Source organism: Somniosus microcephalus, chromosome 3, assembly GCF_052327205.1.
Source record: "Somniosus microcephalus isolate GS21.2 chromosome 3, FLI_Smic_1.0, whole genome shotgun sequence".
NCBI lineage: Eukaryota > Metazoa > Chordata > Chondrichthyes > Squaliformes > Somniosidae > Somniosus > Somniosus microcephalus.
The window spans coordinates 27416967-27436642 of NC_140989.1; the positions used below are offsets into that span (position 1 = coordinate 27416967).

Consider the following 19676-nt stretch of genomic DNA (forward strand, 5'->3'; position numbering starts at 1 on the left):
TTAAAATGGAGCTAGATACAGGATCAGCTCTGACCGTCATAAATCGACGGGATTACAAGCGGCTATTTCCGCATATACCTTTAAAAGACACATCCATTATCTTGAAAACATATACGGGGCAGAAAGTATACCCCAAAGGAAAAATAAGGGTGCCTGTTGTATACAACGGCAAGGAAATACAAAAGTTGTATTTATACATTCTACAAGATGGTGGCCCACCGCTGTTGGGACGTGAATGGATCAGGAAAATACGTTTAGACTGGCACGCCATTCAGGCACTGACGGTGACCAGTAAGAAAAAAAACGATGATGACGTCATACCTGAACGATTAAAAGACATCTTGACCAACGCCAAAGAAGTGTTTCAAGAGAAACTAGGAACCTTGAAAGGCATCACCGCCTCAATAAAAGTGGAAGATGCAGCAATTCCCAAGTTTTTTAAGGCAAGACCGGTGCCATACGCAATTCGTCCAGCAGTCGAGGCAGAGCTGGAGAATTTGGAAAAGGCAGGCGTATTATCCAAAATAGATTGGGGCGAGTGGGCAACACCCATCGTTCCAGTCATGAAGAAAGCATTGAATAATGATAAATCTGAAGAACAGAGAAAAATTCGCATCTGTGGAGACTTCAAGGTGACTGTAAACCCGGTCCTTCACACGGTACAGTATCCTCTTCCGAGGATAGAAGATATTTTCGCCTCACTATCCGGAGGGAAACGTTTCACCAAAATTGACTTGGCACAGGCATATCTACAGATGGAGGTTGAAGAGGCCTCTAAAAAAATATCTCACGATAAATACACACAAAGGTCTGTACCAGTACAATCGACTGGTTTTCGGAGTAGCATCCGCTCCAGCTATCTGGCAAAGAGCTATGGAGCAAGTCCTCCAAGGGATTCCGGGGACTCAATGCTACCTAGACGACATCCTTGTAACAGGAGAAAATGACAACAAGCACCTTGCCAATTTGGATAAGCTGCTCACTAGGCTGAGAGAACGGGGCCTACGAGCAAATCGCCCCAAGTGCGAATTTTTCCAAAATCAAATATCATATTGTGGCCACATAATTAATAAGGAAGGGTTGCATAAGTCACCTGAAAAAATTGAAGCAGTCATAAAAGCCCCAGCACCTGAAAATGTTTCACAATTAAGGTCGTTCCTGGGATTAATAAATTACTATCATAAATTTTTACCGAACTTATCAACTCTTCTACACCCTCTTAATGAACTGCTACAAACGGGAGTAATTTGGAAATGGAGCGAAGACTGTAAACGTGCCTTCCATAAATGCAAAGACTTAATCACGTCCAAAGAAGTTTTGGCTCATTACAACCCATCACTGCCAATCAGACTGGCGTGCGATGCATCCCCTTACGGCATAGGAGCAGTATTATCGCATAAATTCCCTGATGGCTCGGAACAGCCGATAGCTTTTGCATCACGCTCATTGAACTCAGCTGAGCGTAACTATGCCCAAATCGACAGGGAAGCACTCAGCCTGGTATGGGGAGTGAAGAAATTCAACCATTACCTACACGGACAAAAATTTACCTTGTTGACTGACCATCAACCCCTCATCTCCATATTCAACCCTAAAAAGGGTGTTCCCATTATGACAGCGCAAAGGCTACAGAGGTGGTCCCTTTTTCTAGGGGCACACCAATACAACATAGAATACAAAGGATCAAAACAGCATGGGAATGCTGACGGTTTATCACGCCTACCGTTGCCAACGGTAGAAGAGGCACCTACAGTAGACCCAGTGGAGATGTTCCACTCAACCATAGTGGAATGTCTACCAGTAACAAATTCTGCCATTGAAAAGGAAACGAGAAATGACCCGACTCTCTCACGAGTCTACGATTTAATGGTGAAGGGATGGCCAGCACATGGCGAACCACTGTTGCCAGCATTCTCGCAAAGAAGAGAACAGCTGTCAGTGTGCCGAGGAACCTTGATGTGTGGATCCAGAGTGGTGATTCCACCCAAACTCCAGGATAAAGTGCTAAAGGAGCTTCACGAGGGGCATCTGGGTGGAGTGAAAATGAAGAACCTAGCCAGAGCGTTTGTATGGTGGCCAGGTATCGATGGAGACATCGAAGAAATGACCAAGAGCTGCCTAGGGTGCCAGAAGGTCCAAAACGCTCCACCCCAAGCCCCTCTACATCCATGGGAGTGGCCCTCATCTCCCTGGCAAAGGGTACACATCGACTTTGCTGGTCCATTTATGGACTCAATGTTCTTAATCGCGGTTGATGCACACTCCAAGTGGCCGGAGGTAATAAAGATGTCCTCCACCACCACGGAAAAAACCATCACAGTATTAAGGACCATATTTGCTAGGAATGGGCTGCCGGAACAGATCTGTTCTGATAATGGACCGCAATTTGTGTCCGAAGAATTCAGGAAGTTCTTAAAAAACAATGGGGTTAAGCACTACACGTCCGCCCCATACCATCCCGCCACCAATGGATTGGCTGAAAGGTTTGTCCAGACCTTCAAGAAGGCCATAAAGGCCATGGGTAATGAAGACATAAAACTTCAGCACAAGGTGGATAACTTCTTGTTCGCATACAGGAATGCAACACATATGGTTACAAACCAAACTCCCGCCATGATGTTCTTCAATAGAAGCCTAAGATGCCGGCTGGATTTGATCAAGCCCAACATCAGAAGGGACGTGGAGAACCGGCAATTTCAAGGCATGAATGAAAGGCCAACTAGAACCTTCCAGATAGGTCAACAAGTTTTGGCCCGGGACTACCGTACCGAGAAATGGCAGCCTGGAACTATCTGCACACGACTAGGATCGCTGATGTATACCGTGGACATCGGAGAAAGCATAATAAGGCGCCATGCTGACCAAATCATAGAGTCATCCGAAAAGGGACAACCTACACCACAACTCTATACGCCTACCGATGAAGTAGAGATACCCATATCTACCTCCGATCCGGTGATACTGGAACCCGATGAACCCGACACTGGCATTCAAGCCGAATCAGTCTTGCCAAAAGAACCTACTACACCACCAGAAACTACTACACCACCGAGGCGTTATCCGGACCGAGTCAGGAAGCCTCCAGAGAGACTGACTTATAATTAATTAACTGCAGCAATGTGTAGATTATTTTTCTTGTAACATGTAATTGTACTGGTTGGCTAAAAGGGGAGGAATTGTAGTGTATGTGCCTTTAAGAGCCCCATGTGTACTGTAATGCCAGTAATGGCCACTCGGGCTATATAAGTCTGTATATTGTGTTGTATCCGTTAGTTCCCCTCCAGACTTTGTTTAGTAAACACCTATGAAACCAACTCCTGTCTTCAGTGTCTCTATCAACACACAGACACAACATTAATCTACATATAGATTGGGCCAACCAAATTAGTAACAATACTGTGGAGGAGGAATTCCTGGAGTGTTTACGGGATGGTTTCCTGGACCAATATGTCAAGGAACCAACCAGAGATCAGGCCATCTTAGACTGGGTATTATGTAACGAGAAAGGATTACAGGAAACTTTGAGCTATCCGGAAGTTGAATGTCCGGCAACTTTGATCTAACGGCAGAAATCAGCAGCCGTTTTGGTTAGGTGTTTTTTTTTCTCCTAGCATTCTTTTCACAGGCAGGCTCTGGAAAGCGTCTTTGTCGCTTAGCAACAGCTTCAGAGACGCTTCCAAGCTACTGGGCCGAGTGTTTACAAGCTGTTGCTGAGCAACAGTGTTTGTGGTCAGACACGGCAGGCTCTAGAAAGCATCTCTGTATCTTAGCAACAGCTTCAGAGACGCTTCCAAGCCACGGGCCGAGTGTTTACAAGCTGTTGCTGAGCAACAGTGTTTGTGGTCAGATACTGCGATGAAAAGCTCCTATCTGATAACATTGACGCTGGTCTATCCGGAGCTTTTAAAAAAACGGCAGTAGCTCGGTCCCATGGGTGCCGGATAGCACAAAGTTTCCTGTAATTAGCAATCTTGTTGTACGAGGCCCCTTGGGTCAGAGCGATCATAATATGATCGAATTCTTCATTAAGATGGAGAATCAAGTAGTTGACTCAGAGACTAGGGTCCTCAATTTAAATAAAGGAAACTACGATGGTCTGAGGAGCGAGTTGGGTAGGATTGATTGGGGAATGGCACTCAAAGGGTTGACGGTGGATAGACAATGGCAAACATTCAAAGACCGAATGGATGAGCTACAGAATTTGTTCATCCCAGTTTGGCATAAAAATAAAACAAAAAAGGTGACTCTACCGTGGCTAACAAGGGAAATTAGGGATAGCATAAGACCCAAGGAGAGGACATATAAATTGGCCAGAAAAAGCAATAATCCTGAGGATTGGGAGCAGTTTAGGATTCAACAAAGGAGGACAAAGGGATTAATTAAGAAAGGGAAAATAGAATATGAGAGTAAGCTTGCAGGGAACATAAAAACTGACTGTAAAAGCTTTTGTAGATATGTGTGAAGAGAAAAAGATTGGTGAAGTCAAGCATAGGTCCCTTGCAGTCAGAATCAGGGGAATTTATAATGGGGAACAAAGAAATGGCAGACCAACTAAATACATATTTTGGTTCTGTCTTCACAAAGGAGGACACAAATAACCTCCCAGAGATGCCGGGGAACATAGGGTCTGATGAAAGGGTGGAACTGAAAGAAATCAGTATTTGTAGGGAAATGGTGTTAGGAAAATTGATGGGACTGGAGGCCGATAAATCCCCAGGGCCTGATAATCCACATCCCAGGGTACTTAAGGAAGTGGCCCTAGAAATAGTAGATGCATTGCTGGTCATCTTCCAGAACTCGATAGACTCTGGAACAGTACCCATGGATTGGAGGGTAGCTAATGTTACCCCACTATTCAAAAAAGGTGGTAGAGAAAAAGCGGGGAATTATAGACCGGTAAGCCTGACATCGGTAGTGGGGAAAATGCTAGAGTCCATTATAAAAGATGTAATAGCAGAGCACTTGGAAAGCAGTGACAGGATCGGACGAAGTCAACATGGATTTACAAAAGGTAAATCATGCTTGACTAATCTACTGGAATTTTTTGAGGATGTAACTGGTAAAATAGATAAGGGAGAACCAGTGGATGTGGTGTATTTGGGCTTTCGATAAGGTCCCGCATAAGAGATTAGCGTGCAAAATTAAGGCACATGGGATTGGGGGCAAGGTATTGACTTGGATAGAGAACTGGTTGGCGGACAGAAAGCAAAGAGTTGGAATAAACGGGTCGTTTTCCGAGTGGTAGGCAGTGATTAGTGGGGTACCACAAGGATCGGTCCTTGGACCCCAGCTGTTCACAATATATATTAATGATCTGGACGAGGGAATTGGATGTAATATCTCCAAATTTGCAGACGACACAAAGCTGGGTGGGAGGGTATGCTGTGAGGAGGATGTCGTGAAACTCCAGTACGATTTGGACAGGTTGGGTGATTGGGCAGAAACATGGCAAATGCACTATAATGTGGATAAATGTAAGGTTATCCACTTTGGTGGCAAAAACAGGAAGGCAGATTATTATTTGAATGGCAATAGATTGGGAGAAGGGGAAGTGCAAAGAGACCTGGGTGTCCTTGTGCACCAGTCGCTGAAGGTAAGCATGCAGGTGCAGCAGGCGGTTAAGAAGGCAAATGGTATGTTGGCCTTCGTAGCAAGAGGGTTCGAGTACAGGAACAAGGATGTCTTGCTACAGTTGTACAGGGCCTTGGTGAGACCGCACCTTGAGTATTGTGTGCAGTTTTGGTCGCCTTACCTGAGGAAAGACATTCTTGCCATGGAAGGAGTGCAGCGAAGATTCACCAGGCTGATACCTGGGATGGCAGGAATGACGTATGAGGAGAGATTGTGTCGATTGGGCTTATACTCACTGGAATTTAGAAGACTGAGAGGGGATTTCATCGAAACCTATAAAATTCTGTCAGGCCTGGACAGACTAGATGCAGGAAGGATGTTTCTGATGGTGGGGGAGTCCAGAACCAGGGGTCATAGTCTAAGGATAAGGGGTAAGCCACTTAGGACAGAGATGAGGAGGAATTTCTTCACCCAGAGAGTGGTGAACCTGTGGAATTCTCTACCACAGAAGGCAGTTGAGGCCAGTTCATTAAATATATTCAAGAAAGAGTTGGATATATTTCTTGAGGCTAAAGGGGTCAAGGGATATGGGGAGAAGGCAGGGACAGGGTACTGAATTTGGATGATCAGCCGTGATCGCATTGAATGGCGGAGCGGGCTCGAGGGGCCGAACGGCCTACTCCTGCTCCTATCTTCCATGTTTCTATGAGCCAACTGATGAGCTGTGTGGTGCCTGTCGATTCTGCCAGCAGGAACAATTGCTGGAGAGGAGTGAGGTGGGTGGGTGGGAGAGGCACAGCACTCGAAGGTTTTCAGAGCAGTGGGCGGGGGGGCTCTTGACTGCTCACCAATGTCCATCAACCACCTGAAGCGTTCCCCTTCATTATGGTCCCAACGTACACCATTTAATATACTGCAGTCAAAACAAATGATTCATAGAATTTACAGCACAGAAACAGGCCATTCGGCCCAACTGGTCTATGCCGGTGTTTTATGCTCCACACGAACCTCCTCACACCCCTCTTCATCTAACCCTATCAACATACTCTTCTTTTCCTTTCTCCCTCATGTACTTATCTAACTTCCCCTTAAATCCATCTATGCTATTCACCTCAACTACTCCTTGTGACAGCGAGTTCCACATTCTAACCACTCTCTGGTTTCTCCAGATTTCCCTATTGGGTTTACAGGTGACTATTTTATATTTATGGCCCCTTCATATTTATATTTATACACTCCATCTGCAGAGCCTTGTTTTAAATTAATTGTCAAGCACACCCTACAGTCGGTAGAAAATTCATGCTGCGTTTTGTAACTGACTGTCCAGTGAAGGGTCACTTTTCGCTGCACTGTGCATCTTTCACATGGCTGTGATTATGGACATAACTGGCGGGCCATTCACATGTTTGGAATTCTCTTCTCCTGATTGTCAAAAGTGGAATCTCTTTCCAAGGCACTTTTGCTGATTTGCAAGCCTCATCTTTAGCATTGCCTACGTGGAATCGCTTATGTAATTACCCAGGTTGTGTCTGTACCCACGTGGGATATGAAAGAAAGAAAGACTTGCATTTATACAGCGCCTTTCACGACCACCGGACATCTCAAAGCGCTTTACAGCCAATGAAGTACTTTTGAAATGGAGTCACTGTTGTAATGTAGCGCACAAACAGCAATGTGATAATGACCAGATAATCTGTTTTTGTTATGTTGGTTGAGGGATAAATATCGGCCAGGACACCACTCCTATTCTTCTTCGAAATAGTGCCATGGGATCTTTTACGTCCACCTGAGAGAGCAGACGGGGCCTCTGTTTAACATCTCATCTGAAAGACGACACCTCCGACAGTGCAGCACTCCCTCACTACCGCACTGGAGTGTCAGCCTAGCTTTATGTGCTCAAGTCCCTGGAGTGAGACTTGAACCCACAACCTTCTGACTCAGAGGCGAGGGTGCTACCGACTGAGCCACAGCTGACACACGAAGATGAAGTAACTCACTGGCACTAGGATCAAATTGGACTTGTGTTAAGATATGCAAAATTTGGGGAGGGGGGTTTTGTTTCAAACCGAGCACAAGCAAAACATTTTTCAAAGCGCCAAAAAAAGAAATCTCAGCAGTGATTTGAGTGACGGTCTTTGACTTCAATGGGAAAGAAAATCAGGCACGGTGTAGAACAGCTAGCCGATTTGCCATGTGCTACTGGCAAAGACCATTTCACGCCCCTCATCCCAGCTGGTGTGAAGATCCACGCACAGACACTGCCGTTAAATGTGATGGTACGGGGCTAGGTGACCATACGCCCACTGTTCAGCTCCCACATAAAGCATTTTCATTTATTTCCCATGGATTTTCACTTCAAGATGGCATTGAGCATAAGCAGTTGTGAATACTTCACATGGACAAGAATCTGGATCTGTGTATAAACTTGACCTTGGCCAAGTTGGTGCACATCCTTGTGTGAAATCTGCTCCAGTTTTAGAAATGCATTTTGCTTCAGTGCTCCTCATACCTGTCGCGCCTCCAGGAATTCGCCAGTGTCTTCAGGGCTCTTTCCCAACTCCAATAAAGGTCCAGGAGATTAATCTATCCTTCAGTCTGAGTATCCCTGGTGTTAAAGCGCACTCACACACGCGAGAAACAAAGGTCTCGACTGCTGTGGTGTTGCCTCATGTGTGACACAAAGTTGAATCCAAGGGCATGACTTGTCCACATTCTACTTACGCCAGGCCTAAAATAACATCACCAGACATCGTTCCATTTTTTCACGTGAAGGTTTTTATGTCTGTTTTCTGCCTTCCTCCTCTCCTGAGTATGGTTCCACGAATAGTCTTCCTTTAGTATCTTGCTCAAGTCATTGTTCTTCACCTTTGAGTCTAGACAGTGAGTATCAGCAGGCTATTTGACTGCAGGGTGCATCACACCCAAGCCTAATCCTGTCTTCACCCTACATCCACGCATGTGCAATTTCTAGCGGGGGGGTCGCTGGATAACGATCAGGAACAGGAACTCTGTTTCGATTGTTCCCCCCCCCCCCAACCCTCCCAAACCCAGGTCAGTTTACTCAACACGAACTGGGGATCAAACCCGGGACCTTCTGGGTTGTATAGCACAGCTGCAAGGCACATTTAACAACTGGCGTCAGTGCTTTGGATGTTCCTTGCCCTATGCAGATCCTGTGCCGTAATATCATTTATGTGAATGCTGTAACACCCCACTTCCACCTCACCATGATCTTAGCATGAGAAGAGGTTAAAACCAATGAGTCTGATACGTATGATTTCCACGAGTATGCATCGTACCAAAGGTTCTGTTAACACTCAGTTCAATGATGCAGTTTATGTTGATGCCGCAGTGTCACTTGCATGTAAAGTTGCTCGCAGTATCTGCCGTGCCCTACAGAGCACTGGCGCCCTCCTCACACCCATACACCCCCCTACAAGGGACGCCCAGCATGATCTTGTGGCCATGCCTGCAGCTTGGTGTCAGAGTGCATCACCTAATCAATGCTGGTGTCCGCAGCGTTGACAGAATCAAAGGGCTTTTCCTAGTATTTTGAAGTGGATGACTAACAAACATGCATTGAGGTGACCTTGTGTAAAATAACTCACATAATCGCGTCTGTGTTTGTGCAAGCTCTTTCTCGCTGTTTAAAGTTCTAACCATTATTTTGTGTTTCAATTTTTTTTAGATGGTCTGGCTTTCAAGGTTCCCATCCTGGCTGGGATTAGTGGGATTGTGGAATTCTAAAGGCTAGAAAGAGCCATTTGATCTGAAGGAAGATGCAGCATTGATTTCTGCTTGTTCAATAACTAAACCACTGGAAACATCCTTCTAATTATTGACTTTGCATTTGAAATACTTTTTTGTACAAATCTAACAGAATATTAAATGATTTATAAAGCATAATAGAGGCTTTGCCGATATCTCTGCAGGTTTATCCAGTTGAGTCGTACTGTCAGGACGATTTGATCCCCAGTTAGCGCTGAATCAGCTGATCCTAGGCTGCAAATAGTTTCAACAACCCTACGACTGCCAGGGGGAAATCAGCCAAGGTAGGCGGTCTCGATAGCTGTCTAGTGACCCCCTGCTGGGAGAGCGTGTATATGAACATTGGGAATATGATAGGGGTTTCATTGTGATTTAAGGAAGGATGTACTTGCCTTGGAGGCGGTGCAACGAAGGTTCACTAGATTGATTCCTGGGATGAGAGGGTTGTCCTATGAGGAGAGATTGAGTAGATTGTGCCGATACTCTCTGGAGTTTAGAAGAATGAGAGGTGATCTCATTGAAACATATAAGATTCTGAGGGGGATTGACTGGGTAAATGCTGAGAGATTGTTTCCCCTGGCTGGAGAGTCTAGGACTAGGGCCATAGTCTCAGGATAAGGGTCGGCCTTTCAAGACTGAGATGACGAGGAATTTTTTCACTCAGAGGGTTGTGAATCTTTGGAATTCTCTGCCCCAGAGGGCTGTGGATGCTCAGTCGTTGAGTATATTCAAGGCTGAGATCGATAGATTTTTGGACTCCAGAGGAATTAAGGGATATGGGGATAGTGCAGGAAAGTGGAGTTGAGGTCGAAGATCAGCCATGATCTTATTGAATGGTGGAGCAGGTTCGAGGGGCTGTATGGCCTACTCCTGCTCCTAATTCTTATGTTCTTATGATGGGCCCATACTCACTGTCAGGGCTTGCAGATAATTAGTGACCACTTGGGCAACAGGGAAGGAGTTCCAGCAATTGGGGTCCTAGACAGCTGAATCACGGCTGTCAATGGTGAATCAAAGAAAGTAGGAGATGCACAAGAGGCCAAAGATGGAGGAACGCAGAGTTCTCGGAGGGTTGTAGGACTGGTCAGAGAGTTACAGAGCTAGGGAGGGTCAAGGCCACGAAGGGATTTGAACACAAGGTGAGAATTTTAAATTGGAGGCAATGGAGGACCAGGATGATACCAATGTTAGTCAGCAAGCTGAGAATTAGCATATTAATAATGCAATTTGGCTTATTAGGGCCAGTTCTGCGAATACTCACCTGTGATGTTTGTGGGGTGGACTGACTGACCCAGGCAGTCGGCTAAGTTGAATAATTTGACTAAGCGCTGAGTCACTTGGGTGAGGGAACAGGGATTCCATAAATGCATCAGCTCTTAAAGTGCAGCTGCACGTAGGGGTGATGCCCAAGTTTGGGCAGAAGCTGCCTGTTGGATGTGAAAGATGGCTGGGGCAGCGGCAAGGACTGCCTCGTTCACTGAAGAGAGCTCGGAGGTCCTGATAGAAGAGGTGGCACGGAGGAATGTGGCCGATCGTAGGGCAGACGGGTACGGTGCAGCAGGCGTGGCGGGAATGCGGTATTCCAACTGGCACCTAGCAAGGTAAAGGCGGTTAACTCCATGCCTCCTAACAGCGTCCTGGCCCTGGGCTACAGAGAGCGGTTAGAATGTGGAACTCGCTACCACATGGAGTTGTTGAGGTGAATAGCATTGATGTATTTTAGGGTAAGTTTAGAAGTACATGAGGGAGAAAGGAATAGAAGGTTGTGTTGATAGGGTGAGATGAAGTAGGGTGGGAGGAGACTCGTGTGGAGCATAAACATCGGCTTAGACCAGTTGGGCCGAATGGCCTGTTTCTCTGCTGTGAATTCTGTGTAATTCTATGATTTTTCCTGGGTCCCAAGTCTGGTTGTCAGAGGCTTGGAAAATGTGTGAAGAGTTCCTCAGTCCCAGAGTGACTTTACAATAGACTTTGAATGCCACTGGTTTGGCATAAGGTTAATAGCTTTTGACTGGGATTTGAAACGTGGAAATCTAACTGATAATTTGGTGCAACTATTTCAGTATACAAAGGAAAACTATTAAGAAAGAAAAGAAAGACTTGCATTTATATAGCGCCTTTCACGACCACCGGACGTCTCAAAGCGCTTTACAGCCAATGAAGTACTTTTGGAGTGTAGTCACTGTTGTAATGTGGGAAACGCGGCAGCCAATTTGCGCACAGCAAGCTCCAACAAACAGCAATGTGATAATGACCAGATAATCTGTTTTTGTTATGTGGATTGAGGAATAAATATCAGCCAGGACACCGGGGATAACTCCCCTGCTCTTCTTCGAAATAGTGCCATGGGATCTTTTACATCCACCTGAGAGAGCAGATACCGCCTGGGTTTAATGTCTCATCCGAAAGAATGTCCACACTGTTCAATATTATCGTAAACACGTTCGTGGAACCTGTTTCAGGACATAAGAGCAAATATGGTCAGTAGCGCACAGTGCCGGGTCTGTATTTGGCACAGGGAGTACGTCAGTCCACATCAGATGATGTATATCTAACTGGCTAGGTCCTCCACTGAAGATGTGCAGCAGCCCAGGGATTGCTCATTTCCTGTGGGACTGGCCAAAAATTTTGGGTGGAAATTGCAAATCAAATTTAATTTCTAGCAGAAGCCTCAATTCCCTGAACTGCACCTATAATTATTTTAGGTGACGTCCCACCCTTGTACATCAGCCAGGGTTCTCACACGCGAATGCTGTCCAGTGACGTCTGCTGCAAAGTACGCATGGCGGGTGAGGGCAGGATTGGGTTTGGCTGGGCGGGGTAAGGATGGGGGGGCGGTGGTGTTTGAGTGACCTGCCGACAGTATGGGCTCACACGTGCAGTAAAGTCCCAGTGGGTCTAGTACGGAGCGCTGCCGGTGTCCTCGGTTCTGTAACGGGGTTGGTAAACTGGAATAACCAAGGACAAGATGCTGTTTTTAAAAAAAAGAGGAGCAACTACGAAGGTGAATTAAATGACAGAGGTGCCAACATCTGGGAAATATTAGGAGTAAAATATAGAAGCAGAAAGAGTAAGACCGATTGTAATCCCATTTAAGATGCATTTACTTTCAGGATGCAATACTGTGAAAAAGCTTAGGGGGTAGAAATTGGTATTCAGTACACCGGTTTTAATCTGTACAGGCATTGGTCCTGCTGCTAAATTTGTGAAGGACCGCTCTGTGACATTAGTTACCCGAAGCAGGCTTTGGGCCTGACCCACTCCGGATTCTTCAGCGGCTCAATGCGGCCACCAACTACATTTACGTTTTTATTTTAGATTTTCTGTGGAGTCAGGAGGAGCAGGATTGCAGGCCCAGAAACAGGCACAGACCAAAATCTACCCCCCTAGATTTTATAAACCAATGTGAGCGAGTTTCATACCAAAAGGGTGAGAGTTAAAATCATATACGATCAAACGAGAGGCAAGTTCATTCTAAGAATAACACTGAAATTTTGGAAAACCTGGAATTCCCCTTGTTATGCCCGAGGTGGCCATTCCAGTGAGTTTAATGGTGCACTAGGGGCTTCAAGCTTAACTAGAGGACTCATCCTCCATCAGCTTTCAGTACTGCTCCTTGTTCAATACAATAGCTCAAGCAGAGTGGCATAGCGTCGGAATGAGGCCAGAACTCCGAATATTTTTTTGCATTTAAGCAACGTGACAAAAAAGCCAGGGGGCGATGAGGAGAATTGTTTTTTTACTCAGCGAGTTGTTATAATCTGGAACGCACTTCCCGAAAGGGTGCTGGAAACAGATTCAGTAGCAACTTTCAGAAGGGAATTGCAATGTATACCTAAAAGGGAAAAATGTGTAGGGCTAAGGGGGGAAAAAAGCAGGGGAGTGGGACTAACTGGATAGCTTAATCAGAGAGCCAGCACAGGCATGATGGGCCGAATGGCCTCCTTCTGTGCTGTGCGATTCTAAGTATTTTTTTTCTAGTGATAAGCAACCTTTTGCCGGGTGTACAAAGACACACTGATGTGGTGAGGTTCAATTTTGAGTGCAATTTGCCATGGGTTGGAAGGGGCCAGTGAATAAATGTGCCTGTTTCATGAGCCCTGGTGGTAGGGCACAGGCCACAGACCCCTTCAGCAAATTTATGGCTTCACGGATTAATAGTGAGGAAGGGTTTCCCGCAGGGAGGTGCAAGCTGAAAGTGCGTAGGTGCTACATTGCCACTTTCAGTTCATATTCAAATTATGGAAGTAACGTCTCCCAACTAAAGCAGTATGTGACAAGGGCCTACAGAAAGCAGGGCATATTCCACACACGCACCACCTTTGGCACTACCATGATAAATAACGCAGAGCCGCAGGAGGCCTTTCATTTACAGCAATTAGAGGGCTTGACAGGTTTTCGAGGTGATTTGGCAGGATGGTGGTCCCTTAACGTTAAACCTTGTCGAGTTAGGCGAAAGCGTCGACATGTGTGGAAGAAGAAAACAAAAACGCAGAAGGAGGCTTTTTACAATACAGCACGCCTCGGCAGAAGTCAAGTTGGAGGGCAAAGCTGTGTGTGTGTGCCAGCTTCCTAAAGCGAGCAGCAAATGGGCTCTGCTGCAATAGCCGCAGCAGCAGCCAAGCAATTCATTCCTATCATTATCTTATCAGGGATTAATGAGCACTATAGTCAATGCGCATTATACAGATCTCCCAGAAAACAGGTGCAGGTTTCCATGGCAGTATTGTATTAAGCACACAGTCACAATGTGTACACATTTTCAACTGCTAATGTAAAGTGTTTACACTTTATCCTGCACTTCAGTGCTTTTTTCTAATTATATGCTGCACAGCTTTTCCAGCCAAGGGGGAAGCTGAAATGTTTTCTTATTGAAGGCCGTGTGTTCATTATTTCAGGGGAAAAGTGGATGTTTACATGCGTGTGTTGGAGTAAGGTGGGAGATCCTGAATTGGTCCAGCTTGTAACATGCTCTGCATCGTCTCTTAAGGAAATGCAGAGAACTGACCTAGACAGACATCTAATAAAAGTCTCTCTCCCCCACCCCTGCCCACCCCAACCCCAGCAGCACTGGCAAGCTTTTAATTGAATGCAGGGCCAGGATTTGAGCCTGTTCGCAGTCACACAGACCGCAATCTGTTCTTCGGTCATCCAAAGCAGGCTTATAGGGGCATTGTTGACCTAGTAGAGTCAAGCTTAAAGTTTGCAAACCGAGAAGTGTAGTAACATCGCATCGCAGAATAATATCCTCTGCTAGATACGTTCAGTTGTCTGTGAAGTTTATTTAAAAACTAAAGTCAAGCTCCTTGATGCCTTAACTGGTTAAAAAAGCGGCGAGTAACTCAGTGATACGGATGTGACTCCCAGGCTGTAGTGAGTGAGCCTCATCTTAGCTGCGCAATGGTTATGGGGACCTGCAGTTGTTCTCTGTGCACAGGGAGTAGAAAATCAACCAAACTCCCCCCCCCATCGTCACCCAGTGCCTCTTGCTGTAAAGATGTACTTGTGCCAACATTGAGTAAGGACAGGAATAGGCTAGAATGTAAAGTCTCCCTGAAGCCAAATAGTATGATGACACTTGCTGTCTAGGTTTATCCATGAAGAATGGCCAGGTACTAAACAGTAGGCTGCTGCCGTTCAACTAATGCCCAGCAAAATGTCAGAGCCTTAGGGTGAGAACGGACAAAAATTGGGAGTAAAACATTTATCAACTCAGCTCACTAGAGATACAGGACGGGCGCAATGTGAATTTTTGGCACATGACCAATATTGAGATATCTCATCTTAAAAATAAATTGTCTACTCTCTTTCTGTATTGGTTTCCCCAGGCACACAACATCTGTAGGTGAAACTCGAGGAACAGCACCTCATCTTCCGATTAGGCACTTTACAACCTTCCGGACTCGATATCGAGTTCAACAACTTCAGATCATAACCTCGGCCCCTATTATATTTTTATATTTTTTATCCATACTTTTGGTTTGTGACTTTTCCTTTTTTTTTCTCTCTCCCACACGGCAGCTGTCTCTCACTCTGCCAGCGCATTTCACACTTCATCTAGAGCCATTGTTTGTTTCTTTACCTGTCCTATTACCATCTCGTCTCACCTTGAATATCTCTTAATGTCTCTTCTTTCATCCCCTCCCCCATTTCCCAGCCCCCAAACTGCCTTTTGTTTCATTTCCTGCCTTTTCTCTCAGTTCTGTAGAAGGGTTTCGACCCGAAACGTTGACTCTATTTCTCTCTCCACGGATGTTGCCTGGCCTGCTGAGTTTTTCCAGCGTTTTCTGTTGTTATTTCTGTAGGTGAAAGGTCAGGTAGTCGAGTTGCTCCCAGGCCTCTGGTTGGTTTCAGAGCAGCGCTGGCAGAGTAGTCGGAGGTGAAGTTCTCTCGGATTTTCTCACTTCCTTCAAGTAGAGAAGCTGCAGGTTTCTAGTTAACAACTTCCCCAACTTTGAGGTGCGGGGTATCGTGAGCACTCTAATACTACTGCCCCTTACGTACATTTCCCTTTCAGGATCTTCTTTCATGATCCCATTTCTTTGCTGTTGTGTCCAATGGCTAAAGATATCGTGCACGCAGCCCAGATCGTGTAAACACGCTGCTGGTTATCTGACACTGGAGTGGAGATAAAAACAAAGTGGGTTGCTGGACACAGTAAATGGCACAAGGTCTCCATTATAAGCCGTGGCTCAGTGGGTAGCACTCTCACCTCTGAGTCAGAAGATCATGGGTTCATAGTCCCACTCCAGAAGCTTGATCACAGAATCCAGACAGACGCTCCTAGTGCAGTACCGAGGGAGTGCCGCACTGTCAGAGGTGCTGCCTTTTGGATGAGACGTTAAACCAAGGCCCCCGTCTGCCCTCTTAGATGGACATAAAAGATCCCATGGTGTTATTTCGAAGAAGAGTGGGGGAGTTACCCCGATGTCCTGGCCAATATTTATCCCTCAACCAACATCACTAAAACAGATTATCTGGTCATTGTCACATTGCTGTTTGTGAGAGCTTGCTGTGTGTAAATTGACTGCCGTGTTTCCTACATTACATTACAACTTCAAAAAAAGTACTTTATTGGCTGTAAAGTGCTTTGGGACATCCTGAGGACGTGAAAGGTGCTATAGAAATGCAGGCTTTCATCGAAATCAGGTTTAGTGGAACTTTCAAAAACCTCAGGATATCCCAAAGTGCTTTACAGCCAATGAAGTACTTCTGAAGTGCAGTCACTGTTGCCATGTAGAATTGGGAAGAGCTTTATAACATAATGGCCCAGAAATTCAGGTCGGGGGCTTCCCGCGGGTGCAAGCCCCCGACCTGCACTTACCTAGCGTGCCGGCCGTTGAGCTGTGGGCCCGCGTGGGATTCCGATCCTGGGCCTCCTCCAACTGCTGGCGCGCAGTGCTTGCGTATCCCAGGGGCGCAGTTAGTTCAAAGCGTCCCCTGGGATCACGTGGGCCATGGAGAGCCAATGGTAGCAGAGAATGCTTCATTCATAAGTTTGACAGGAAGACCTGTCAAACCTATAAATACTATAAGCCCCAAAACATCACTAAATCTTCAAATAAATTAAGCAAAAACATCACATTTTTAAAATAAACTATAAATTACATGAAATAACTATTTTAAACAATAATTTAAATTTTTGAAAAAATTAATTACATTTTCTAACGGGGCTAAAAATAAACTTACCTTTCTTTAAAGTAATTAAAAATAATAAACCTGTGGAAAAAATGTTTTAATTTTAATTAATTCACCACTTACCTTGTTAAAAGCAGGCCCTGCGACTGCTTTTTACATGTCTAACTTCTGGAGACTTACCTTCCCAGGAAAACCTGCAAAAAAAACGTAAGTTCGATGTGCACGCGCTGCCTCTCCTGCGCACGCATTCCACCTCTGAACCCCTTCTTTCAGGGGAACGGAAGTGCCGGTTTCTCGCGCATGCGCAGTGCATGCAGGAAACCGGCACTTCCATTGGGCTTACAGGTGAGTACCCCATGTGTACTCACCCGTGGAGACCCGAATTTCTGGGCCATTGACTGTGTGTAAACTCACATTCAGGGGTGGACTGGCTCTGCCAAAAACGGCACAGAATTCTCACAAAAAAGGGGGGTGCGTCAATAATCCAGCACAATGTAACCCTTCACAGCAGGAAAGGAAAGGACTGACACAGCCTCTGACGTTCTGTGCACAAAAATTGAATGTGGAAAAATCGCCAGCTAAAATTTCACATCTATGCACCCTACCTTCAGCTGCCCGGGCTCTAAGCTCTGGAATTCCCTCCCTAAATCTCTCCGCCTCTCTATCTCTCCTCCTTTAAGACGCTCCTTAAAACCTACCTCTTTGTCATCTTTCCTAATATCTCCTTATGTGGCTCAGTGTCAAATTTTTCTGATAATCGCTCCTGCGAAGCTCCTTGGGATGTTTCACTAGAAGACAACCGCTTGCATTTATATAGTGCCTTTAACATAGTAAAACAGTATTTTTGAAATGAGGTCACTGTTGTAATGGAGACACGGCAGCCAATTTGTCCCACAAACAGCAATGTGACAATGCCCAGGTAATCTGTTTTAGTGATGTTGGTTTAGAGATAAATATTGGCCAGGACACCGGGGAGAACTCCCCTGTTCTTCTTCAAATAGTGCCGTGGGATCTTTTACAGCCACCTGAGAGGGTAGTGGCTTAACGTCTCATCTGAAAGACGGCACCTCCGACAGTGCCGCACTCCCTCAGTACTGCACTGGGAGTGTCGGGACAGCCTAGATTTTTGTGCTCAAGTCTCTGGGGTGGGGCTTGAACCCACACAACTTTCTGACCCAGAGACCAACGTGCTACCCACTGAGCCATGGCTGACACGTGATTCACAGGAAGCATCAGGAAAAATTCATGCCGAGCCAAAGGAGATGTTAGGATGGGTGACGTAAAGCTTGGTCAGAGAGATTGGTTTTAAGAAGGGTCGTAAAGGACAACGGGGAGATGGAGAAGCGGAGAGGTTTTGGGAGGGAATTCCAGAGCTTGGGGCCTAAGACAGCTCAAGGCACGACCACCAATGGTGGGGCGAAGGAAGTGGGGATGTACAGATTCTGTACAGAGGATCGGAGAGTTTGTGGGGCAGCTGATGGTCTGTAGGAGGTTACAGATCTAGGGAGGGACGAGGCCATATAGGGATTTAAACACAATGGTGAGGGGGAACAATGAGAATGGGAGTGAGTAAAAGTTTTGGTGGGATCAAGGGCATCAATGATGAGGAAGATTCGGGGATCAGTGTCGCGGAGGTTGGGTTGGGTTGCTGTGGTTGGCTTTAATGCCACCAAGTTAGGGAAAGGGAAAACCATCCAGGGACTCCTGCTAAATAAAATGTGACGCGGAGGTCAGGGCCGGGTCAGGTACGAATAGCGTGTATGAAGCACGGTTACTTCTCGGGTGGGCTAACACTGCCCGTGGGAATCATACCCCAGCAAAAAGCCAGATGCCTTTTGGGGGGGGGGGTGGAGATGGGGAATTGGAAGGGGGGGGAAAAGAAAGATACACAGACTTGAGCACGTTTGTAATATTTTTGATAGCAGTAAGGTTTTCAGCGAATGTGTGACGCAAGAGCCATGTACCCAGGGTCAGTGGTCCGTGCTCTCCACTCTCCCCTTACGTGGTTAAGTAATTGCTGTGAACAGTGAATTGTTGGAAGTCTGTTTAAGAGCAGATTTTGTGCTGCCTTTCACTTTTCTCGTTCTGCATGAAAAGGCCCTGCTAATCTACATGTGTGAGAGATTACAATGCAGTACCAAATGAGGAGGAAATGTCAGGTTATGTTTCTGCACCAGCCTTCTCTCCACCCTCCATCTGTGATGATGTCAGCCCTTTATTGTCACATATGCTGCCTGTTGCACACTGACCATCTGTTTACCAAGTTGATTAAGTGCTCTGGTTGCTATGGGAACTGAGCCACCGAGTGCAATGGCACTGAAAGCATTTTATGCTCAGATTTCACTTTTTCTCATTCAGTGCAGCGGAATGGCAGTAAATTATATCATTTTTTTTGTGACAAAAACATCCCCTCTAGTGTTTGCACTCAAATGACACAATAATAAGGTGCACAAGTATCCATTACTCTGAGGGTCCAAATTCTCTTTACAAGGCTGCATAGTCCCCTTACTGATTATAACATTATGAAGGGGACATTCAGCCTGTCCGAAGAGTCTGCAGAGACTTTTACAGGGCTTCTTTCGACTGCTCCTGACTAGGGATGCTGACCTCCGTGTATTGCTCTCTTCCCCATCCCCTCCCCCCCCAAGTCGGGTCCGGCTTGCACTGGGGGGTACTTGGGCAGAAACCCAATTAATAGA

At 45.9% G+C, this 19676-nt stretch overlaps 1 protein-coding gene across 5 annotated transcripts in view; it reads left to right on the forward strand.

The window, feature by feature from the left end:
- The window catches only part of fam120b (family with sequence similarity 120 member B), a 107545-nt gene extending 98068 nt beyond the window's left edge, over positions 1-9477 (forward strand). For all 5 annotated transcript variants that reach the window (XM_085979639.1, XM_085979666.1, XM_085979676.1 and 2 more), the window contains one exon: positions 9260-9477. In XM_085979639.1, coding sequence (XP_085835765.1) covers positions 9260-9299 — 40 coding nt within the window. In that variant the 3' untranslated portion in view covers positions 9300-9477. The remainder of the gene's footprint in view (positions 1-9259) is intronic.
- The last annotated feature ends 10199 nt before the right edge of the window (positions 9478-19676 follow it).